General features: G+C 38.3%; 1 protein-coding gene across 1 annotated transcript; it reads right to left on the bottom strand.

Moving 5' to 3' along the window:
• Positions 1 to 3,002: 3,002 nt before the first annotated feature.
• Positions 3,003 to 9,984, bottom strand: LOC112458824 (myotubularin-related protein 3). The gene is made up of 15 exons (XM_025022629.1): positions 9,847 to 9,984; positions 9,275 to 9,591; positions 8,904 to 9,090; positions 8,639 to 8,817; positions 8,356 to 8,554; positions 7,265 to 7,455; positions 6,981 to 7,176; positions 6,692 to 6,877; positions 6,445 to 6,609; positions 6,103 to 6,353; positions 5,788 to 6,027; positions 5,424 to 5,706; positions 5,166 to 5,267; positions 4,877 to 5,061; positions 3,003 to 3,943 (listed from the first exon to the last, which is right to left on the bottom strand). Exons 2-15 carry the CDS (start codon positions 9,580 to 9,582, stop codon positions 3,613 to 3,615), a joined length of 3,003 nt encoding a protein of 1,000 aa, XP_024878397.1. The 5' UTR covers positions 9,583 to 9,591; positions 9,847 to 9,984; the 3' UTR covers positions 3,003 to 3,612.
• Positions 9,985 to 10,001: the final 17 nt, after the last annotated feature.

A 10,001-nucleotide genomic window follows, 5' to 3' on the forward strand; every position in this document is an offset into this window, starting at 1 on the left:
ATTTTCTTACGCTTACGTTTTACGTCCTTACGACATTTTATGTGTGAAGGCCTTTACGGCGTTATACGTTTCTTGTGCGTTGACCCACGTTACGTTACGCTACATTACCATATGAGAATCTTTAGTCTTGCGCACGGTCGTATACACAGGTCTGGCAACTCGGGCCGAATTTTAGTGGTGGGGGTAGCACACTTATTGAAGCAGGTTTTTTAATTTATGATATCTCCACCACGTGTCGCTACTATCTAGTATACAGCCGCCATCACGGTCGTACCACAGTCCACGACCGTAGCCGCCGTTATATTATTATATGTTCAGTGGTTCAATGCACGGTCGTGTGTTGTGTCACGTGTATAGCCGCTGAGTTAATAATTTTGAAAAATATAATCTGTGTGCCTACGTCGTTTATTCACTTGCTCACCACCTTCGCTAGCATTATCTCCTTGCTACGCTGAATTGGGCCCGGAACGCCGTCTAATAATCGTCATAATAACCGTCATAATAACGACGTAACCTATAACGACGCTATTGCTGCTGTGGCTGGCCGCCTCCCTCGGCATTTGCATCATCATCGACCTTTCCTTCGCCTTGCTCGTAACCTGTGCTCGTAACCCTCCTGACGTCCGCGTGATCTACGATTCTGCGGTCGATCATTGCCGCGTCTCGGATACACCCAGTGGATACCGCGATATCTGCGACGTTTGTTCGCGGCATAGGGTGAACTTTTTATCTTTAGTTACAATTAGTAGTGCGAGTAAAATAGTGCGAGTTACAATTGTCAAAGTTCATTAATAACTTTTAACCTTAGATTAAGTCACTTTTTGAGCGATCAAGATTCTTTTTTAATCTCATCCGTCACGTAGAAGCATGCTTCGCAAAATATACATATCATGTGGATGTTTTTGAGTTAACGTTCGATGAAGTTATTACAACTTATGATTTTACGTTTCCGTGCAAAGAGCACGCTTCTGACATACTATCCTTTGCATTAGTCTATTACATTCGGTTAAGGATGAGGCAACACGCTCATCAACAAAACTTAAAATTAAGTAAAAAATTTGTTGTGAAAAAAAAGCTGTCAAAATTGACGAATGAATAAACTGCTCTTTATATAATAATGTTATATTGTATTTTTTTCTTTACCATGTAAACCTGAAATGTGTTTTTTTTTTCAAATCTGATACAATTTAAACATTATTCATGAGTGAATAATGTTAAAATTGTATCAATGATTCATCCGGAATCGGACACTAATATCATCAAAATGTCGCATGCCGTAGCTAAAAACACTCAACTAAACGTTATTTAAAATCACGGTATAATAAGACTCGGTCATATTTATCATGCTCGCCTGCATGTACAACGAATTTATTTCCTGCCAGTCAGCTTCGCGTTCTTTATTTGTCTCGTTATAACCGTACTTAAATTTGGCGCGTTTTGTAATTCATTGTCTGGCCGCCGCTGTCGTTGCGATCTAGTAGCCCGACTAGCTTCAATAAGTGAGTCACCCCCCACCACCGGAGTTGCCAGACCTGTGTATACGACCGTGGTCTTGCGGAGGCTCTAAGGCTGATGGCAGAGAACGACACGTGTTAGAGCCACCGCACAAGACTCTCGTATGGTCACGTAGCGTAACATAACGTGAGCCAATTACGCACAAGAAACGTATTGGTTACGGCCGTTACGGCGTTATACGTTTCTTGTGCGTTGATCTACGTTACGTTACCATACGAGAGCTTGTGCGGAGGCGCTAACCGATACGTTTTTTGTGCGTTGACTCACGTTACGTTACGCTACGTGACCATACGAGAGTCTTGTGCGGTGGCTCATAGGGCCAAAGCACATATGACAGTCGTAGTCGTGGACGTAAGTAACGCACAAGCTTTGGCGTATCTTGATTTGTCAGGTCGAGGACTACGACCGTCGTATATCGCTACGCCATGTTATGTGCTTTGGCCCTTAGGTTCTTATATTTATCGTAATCGTAGACGTAAAGCAAGGCAGGCTTTTCACGATTTTGTACTACGTAGTTACGTATACGGTTTTATATCACACGTGTGTGGAAAGTGGACCATTACGCGCGCGCCATTTGTGCGAAAAATAGCCAATTCCACACGCGAGAAATTCCCCACTCGAACCCGTGCAGGAATGAAATATTCCCGCACTGCGTGCAGGAAATATCTCATTCACGGCCTCGATTGAGAAATCTCTCGCGCGTGCGGAATCGGCCATCCGTCGCACAGATGGCGCGTGCGCAATGGGCCACTTTCCACGCACTTTGTAATATAAAGGGTGTGTAACACGTGCGGGTTGAGAATTGGACTCGCCTTCGGCTCGTGCGTCCACTCCGCACCCGTGTCCATTCTCAACTTCCCGCACTTGTTACACAAATAACTATTATGCAACACGTGCATGGAAAGTGCCCCATTACGCACGCTACGCGTGCGTGATAGACCACTTTCCAGGCACATAAAATAGGGACCTTGCAACATAAAATAGGGAGTGTAAGCCGTGTGTAAAGATGAAAATTCCCGGGTGCGGTTACCGCACTCGCCTTCGGCTCGTGCGTAAACTCCACACCCGGGAATTTTCATCTTACCTCACTTGTTACACACATAGAGATATAAGAATAGAGTGCGCGAGCGAGCTGAAAAAGCGATATAGGAATAGAAAGAGAAAGCTGCGCAGAATAAAAAGAGAAAGCTGCGCATGGGCCCCTTCTGTCTTTGTTTCGCATGCACGCGTAGACAAAGACAGAAAGGGCCTATATGCAGCGTTCTTTTTCTATTTCTATATCGCAGCCTCTTACGTACTAGCATATGACTCGCGCACTCTATTCTTATATCTCTATGGTTACACAAATAACTATTCTCTGCCTTGCTTTACGTCTACGATTACGATAGACGTAAGAACCTACGTTTCGTTCTCTGCCATCAGTCTTAGGAACTCTAGGATAAATTATAGGTATTGGATGTGTATGAATTTCATCGATAGCAGACGCGTAGGATGAGATAATGACATTTAATATCCCAATTCTTATACATCGACGTCAATATAAGAAATACGATTTCATTCGTTTTACTCGATCCGATTGCTAATTAGCAAACAACCGCTGTCCTAGTGATCAATTGACAATTAATTAGCGCTTTCCTTCATAGTGTAGTCGTCTACAAAGTTAGATGTCGATCACAGCCTATCCAAGACTTTGCCACACATCATTCTCTCGTCGTGTTAAGCACAGAGATAGATACCTAGGTAACCTCGAAGGATTCCATTCCCTTACATTTCTCACAAAAGAAATAGAATCTTCGTATTTGGAAATCTTGATCTCGAGTTACTCTTAGTTAAGGTATATAATACAACCTCGCATGCGTGCGCATATACTGACTCTCTGCCATTTTTTCTCCATCAGCTATACCAGCTATAGTGCTTGTTCGTACAAATTATTAATCTAGCAATAAATATATTAGATCGCTTAGAACAATCTAGACGCGTTAGTCCATGTGCCATATGTATGCAATATAAATTATGAATACAACAAGCGCGTCGTATGGATTAATCGCATTCTTTCATTTTTTTTTCCTGCTCGACTCTTCTCGTAGATTTTTCTCTTTAATTCACTGCGGCTGTCGCAACGGATGGTTGCGTTTTCTGATGTGTTGCCTGTAGTAGGCTGTCACAGCAGGAGTCTTTCGTACTGGGTGGCAACTTCCTCGACCTCTGACATGTCACTGATTGTTGTAGAGTCGCCGTTTCGAAAGATTCCGCTTCATTTTCTGTTTTAATGTTCTGGTGTCGAGCATTACACTGACAGGAGCTTGTATGATGGTGGTGCACCCGCGCGTAACAGTCGCTACACACTCTTACAGGATTGTAGAGTTGTTCGCTAGGCAAAGGGGTAGAGTTCTCGGAGCAATCGGCACAAAAAATCTTGCCACAGCATCTATATATAATACAAAATATATAATACGAAAAATAAGTCTAAGAATTATACAGTTAAACAAGAGAATAATCTTTCTTTTTCATAATGCTGAATACGATTTGTATTCAAAAGTATGATGTAATAATTCTGAACAGTTTAAAAAAAATCAAGATTGTAAAAAAGGAATATTTGAAAGTAATTTACTATAATTGTGACTATTATGATATCGAAAACGTTTTATTTATTGTTTTCTCAAAACTAAATAAATTATTTAAATTTTCAACTTTCTAAAAGACATTTGCAAAAATTAATATTAAAAAGATTTCTGTGACGGGAAGATTATTAAACCAAAGATCACAGACATTTGTATCAAATATTGAAGCAGCTATATATTCACTAATGTTAGATTCGTGTCCAGCAATCAAAAATATTTTGTACATTTTTCAAACATTCAAGGTTTTTTTAGTTTTGACATCTACCATATTATTTATTATACTGTTTTTAATTTGAAATAAAAATATTATATAACTGGCAAACTCTTAATTTAAATAAACAATTAAAAATGTAGATTGTCCGTGATGTATCTCACAATTCTTCTGCAATGTAATAGACTCAATATTTTAGTTATATAAATGCTATTAAATTTAAATTTTCATAGCTAGTTCAGTCTTTTAACGACTGACAATTTTTACAAGTCTTTGTTTTAAATTTGACTAATATGTCATACCGTAGTTATAGTTACAATTTTAATTTTAAATTTTTCAAAATTGTAATACGTTGAAATTGTATTTAATATAAAAAAAAACTACATTGAATGATTATTTTCTTTGTGGAATATAAAAAATTCTTTTATTAAATTGCGGTTTTTTTCCATCATTGTGTACGTGAAAGAGTCTTCCTATTATTAGTGGCAGCTCTACTAACAACTACTGTTTTATCATGCAAAATGCATACCTGCAGTGATGCTTACGTCTACCGAGCCAGAACTCTGTGTTACATCCCATGCATCGAGTCACGGCATGATCGGGCACCCATAATGTAGGTGCAGGACCTAATTCCTCCACAGCTTCCCAGGACATGTCCGACGGTAATGATTCTCCATGTTCACCGGCGCTACCCACCGAATCAGGTAATGAACCCTGTAAATCATCGCGTACATTATTTTTGTTTTATTTTTATTACATCATCGATCGCATACACACGTAAAAACATAAGATAAACTCAACCAAAGGACTCTACTTACAATGTCATCGATACGATCGGTATCTGTGTTATGATTGCAAACTTGCTTAATTAGTGCCAATCTCGTCGTGTGTAATTCCTTTCTTAAGGCTTCCTCCTTGAGCTAGAAGAGTAATTCGAAATTAAATAATTATATGGCAAAGGTTTTTAAAAGATTTTTGGAAACAGGATCATCTCTACTGTACATGATATATCGCCAGATACTTTCGAGGAATATGCCAGAAGTGTGTAAAATACCAATAATTGCTGCTTTAAGTACCTTATGCTCTACGATAATTTGTTGTACTCGCATTTGGACATCGCAACATATGACAGGAAGACCGTCAACGTCATCCAACCAGTCAGGAGCATCTAGCACAACGTCCTGATGGGTCGGAGAAGCTGGACATATGCTACTGGGAGTTCTTGATATCAATGGGACGCTGGTATCACTCACGTCACTACCCTCATTGCGATTACACGAAGAACAAACAACCTGTGTACTAGTAGTGCCAGTTTCAATCCATGGTGAAACAATATCGTGTGAAGAACTTGTTTGTGGTCTACAAATTTCAACAAACTTTATAGTTGCTTAAAGTTCATTTAAATATCATTGTAAAGATATAAAAAAACTGCGCACTTACGCTTCTTTCTCTCCATTTACCACTGGAACGACGGAATCGTTATTAGGTATTAAAGTATCAGTAGAACTATCTACCGAAGGATTAGCGGGCGAATCGCTGGATGTTTGATTAACAGTATCTCGTTTTGCCCCGATATCAGTCTCTGACAAGTTCTCGTTTGCGGCTTCATTTTTGTTATCGTCTATGTTCTTCACACTCTTTTGATCCACCTCAGTCTGAAGTGCCAGAGAGTCAAATTTCCTGCGACAGAAACGTACAAGAAAAATTTACAAACGTGTCGGCTTATCGACTTGAACTGTATCGTCGATCGCGTACTTTTCCATAGAAATACTCGGATCGCTACGTCTTCGGTGCAGATATGCTGCATGATCGGGGGCGTGCATAAGATCACCGTACGACCTCGTCTTCGTCATTTGTCCCTGCGGCTCTTCACTCTCGCCACCTTCGATGTCTATCACTGTCATTCTTTGTTTATCGTCTCTCATACCGAGTGATGATTCCATGGAGCCTAAATACACCTCGGACCATAGAACAAGATCGCGTACGTTACAACTTGGCCATAATACCTAAAGCAAAATAATTAAAATTAGGATTGTTTGAAAAACCGTTTTGTCATTATGTGGAATTGTATCAATCATGTGATACTTTGCGACGCACTTGATTCTTTAATGGCGAATACAGATGATTCACAAACGCAGTTGAGTTGAGGAAACGCCAAACTGAAAACGTACGCTCGCGTATTCTCAACTGTAGCCTCTCCTGCCTGGTATTACACAGGAATGTACCGAACAATTGCGAGTACGTATGTTGAGCCAATTTCACCTAAAACATTAATATTGCAGATCGCTTAGAAATGATTTCTTCGATAATACATATCTTCCCCCATGACTGTTTATATATTTACTAGATATGCTGATGACATTTGAAAACTACATTGAAATTGCAGGATTAACTGATGGACACAGTCAAGCCACTGAAGAAATACTGGACAGCGCTCGTTGGGATCATCGCAGCCAATCATTTGACCACATCGATCCGCGAACTTGTGTCCAAAGTCTAACCATTCTCTCTCAACTAAGACTTGAAATCCCTAGAATAAAACAATAAATGTAAAATCAGAATAGTATAAAATTGTGTATAGAGCAGTACTCAAATCACTTGGTCATCTATTATCCTTAAAAGGTATTGTATACCTCCATAGTACGATAATATGGATCGAGTAATATTTGGGCTAATGCAACAATTTGGGGAGTTCTGTCCCAGCCGTCGCTACAGTGCACTAATACTGGTCGACCGTCCCTCTCAATCGCGGAAGCCACAGTGACCGCCGCCCGCAGTAAACCCGACATATGCTGCAACCATCGCGTCCCTTCCAGCAAACTTAACCAGCTGTAAAATTAAGTTATATAAAAAATTTAAGATAATTAAGAAATCCAAGAATAAACGACATATAAATTTGAAGTCAGAATAAACTCACTTTGGTTGATCCGCGTCCGATGCGCAAAGCTGTCGCACGGCATGAAAACTCTTCCGTATTGAATGGATATTCGGCAAATTCATAAATTGTATGTCACAGCTCGGATAATACTCGGGACACTCGCAACCACCGCCGCGTGCCCGATTTGCCACGGCGGTTGTGTACGATCTGGCATCGACAATTAAAACTTTCTATAAAGCAAAAATTATTTATGTGAAACATGAGATATAATTGTATGCCTAAACTATATATACCTATATCTAATTCTTTTTCTTTTTTTTCTTTTTATTTAATTTCTTATTAAGACTCCTATTTTTTGCTGTGATATGAAAAACATTTTTTCTTGCACTATACAAATTAACCTTAATCCCTCCAACGTTCCGCCAGGTGATCCTAAAGCCGTGATCCTAACCGGTTTTTTTCTTAGCACTAATCTTTTAATTGGCTTTATAGAAATACAAAATTCTTGTCTAGAATTAAAGTACGCATCAAAATCTAGGTCATGGTGGTCGAATTTATATCGAAAACGAAAAAAAATTAATATTTTTTGTTATACGTGACGACCACCACATACAAATTCGACCACCATGACCTAGATTTTGATGCGTACTTTAATTCTAGACAAGAATTTTGCATTTCTATAAAGCCAACATTAGGGCTCTGAAATTTCTACCTGATGTTCCCTACTATAACAACTTTTTTAGAGGTAGGGGGGATTATCCCACGGCCGTTGGTTTTCCGAAACAAAACGTTAGAAACGCATGGGACACGAAAGTGACTGGTTGGAGGGATTAGGGTTAATTTTGTCACATGTCAGTACACATGTTTTATAGTGTAGAAAATATACTGAAAACTCGAAGACTTCTATGATTTATAAATCAATAAATCGCTGTAAATATTGATCAATTATTGTAAGATCCATTTTCACTGAAAATGTAAGATATTGAATTGTGCACTTATTAATGCAGAATAATAAAAAGGTGAGTTTTCAGGTATATTGTATTATTAGCTCTCGCGCTATATCAAATATAAGCAGTGAAGAAAAAAGCCGCGAAAGTTTTAATCAAATTGACTGATTACAATCCCCTTACTTTGGCAGCACTCGGCATATTATCACCGGAATCGTCGGAATATATAATAGGCGAATCTACTATCGTAGATTCGCCTTTATCATAGCTACACGCATCCGCGAGAGCTTTTAGAAGATCTTCGTCCTCAGAACTTCTCCAACCGAGCCAACCAACTTCCGGTTGACTACTGCGAGCTATCACAGCGCCGTTATTTACGTGTCTTAAAAAATATATTTGTAATAATAAAATAGATGACACTTATTATAAATACTACTATATAAAATATAGAAAATAAAGACTATACCTCCAGACAATAGCTGGAATTCGTCTGGAACTTCGAAATTTGGCAACAAATTCGAGAGTTTCATCGGAAATGCAAGCGGGAACTAGAAGCTGTGGTGGATAGGATGGACACATCCGATAATCCTTATTTATTTGACTTATGCGCCATGTGCCATGCAAATTAAATTTTAATCGCTCGACCTAGGATATAATTTTGTGGAGTAAAAATTTAGAGTAAAAATTTCTACAAACAGCCACAATTACAAACATTTAAGAGGCGTACTGACCTCTGAATTAAAAGTAGTTATATAAGAACTATTATCTTTCCCGAGCCTAGGATAATCTTTGCCTTCTTCCATAGACCAAGCATAGTATGCGAACGCAAATATATCTTCTATACTTTTTCGCGGATAGGTCACTTTGTGCAATCGTTTAAACCACTCCAAACAGTGTTCATTTGTAGTAAATGCACAACTGAAATATCAGCATTTATCAATATTTTGGTATCTTTTTCATAAAAGTAACTATATATATATATACAATATATATATATATATATTTTTTTTTATACGCCATGTTTAATAAATTTAAAAGAGAAAAATGCGTCAAATCTCATACTTATATATGGATGTAAAAAATGACAGTATATCATAAATACCTCAAGGAACGTGCGTCTTTGCATCCAATGTGCAAATAAAATATCTCCTTGACCTCCAATTGCTCGATGAGACCAAGAGGTATATTGTAACACGTTTGACTTAATTGTAGATAAAGTCTATAATTTGAAAGTGCCAAAACACCATCCGTTGTCCGTCCCAATGCCACAACCGATTCTCCGCTCAGTGGTGTAAATGGAATCGTTAACGTTTCATCCTCGCATTCAAAGTGTATGTGCTTAGGAAACAACTCTGAGGCATGTAGATGACATATGGACTGCAAACTGGTAGGTTCTTCTGAACTCTCCATCTCTTCGTTCTATAATTAAGATATATAGTAAGATATATAAGATATATCCTTAATATTTACGGTTAACTGTACTGTTAATTTAATTATGGTTAACTGTACTGTTAATTTAATTATGGTTAACTGTACTGTTAATTTAATTATATGTATGCGACATTTAAGATCTAAGATCTCAAAGCAGGTAAAAAATATTGACGGTCATTGTCATATCTCTATCATTGTATTGTTCTTTATATCAGTAATACAATTCAAATAATACAAACTTACTTAACACAAACTCAGTGACTATTTGGTATGCCAAGCAAGTGCCCTGGCTCCTGTAACATATTGATAACTTGTAATAACATGTATACTTTGCCTCCAAACAGGCCTAACAATAGGCCTGTTCTTTTTAGCTGAACTTGGAGCTTAGCTTTTCATGT

The sequence above is a fragment of the Temnothorax curvispinosus genome, unplaced genomic scaffold (genome assembly GCF_003070985.1).
Source record: "Temnothorax curvispinosus isolate PA1 unplaced genomic scaffold, ASM307098v1 QBEX01009231.1, whole genome shotgun sequence".
NCBI lineage: Eukaryota > Metazoa > Arthropoda > Insecta > Hymenoptera > Formicidae > Temnothorax > Temnothorax curvispinosus.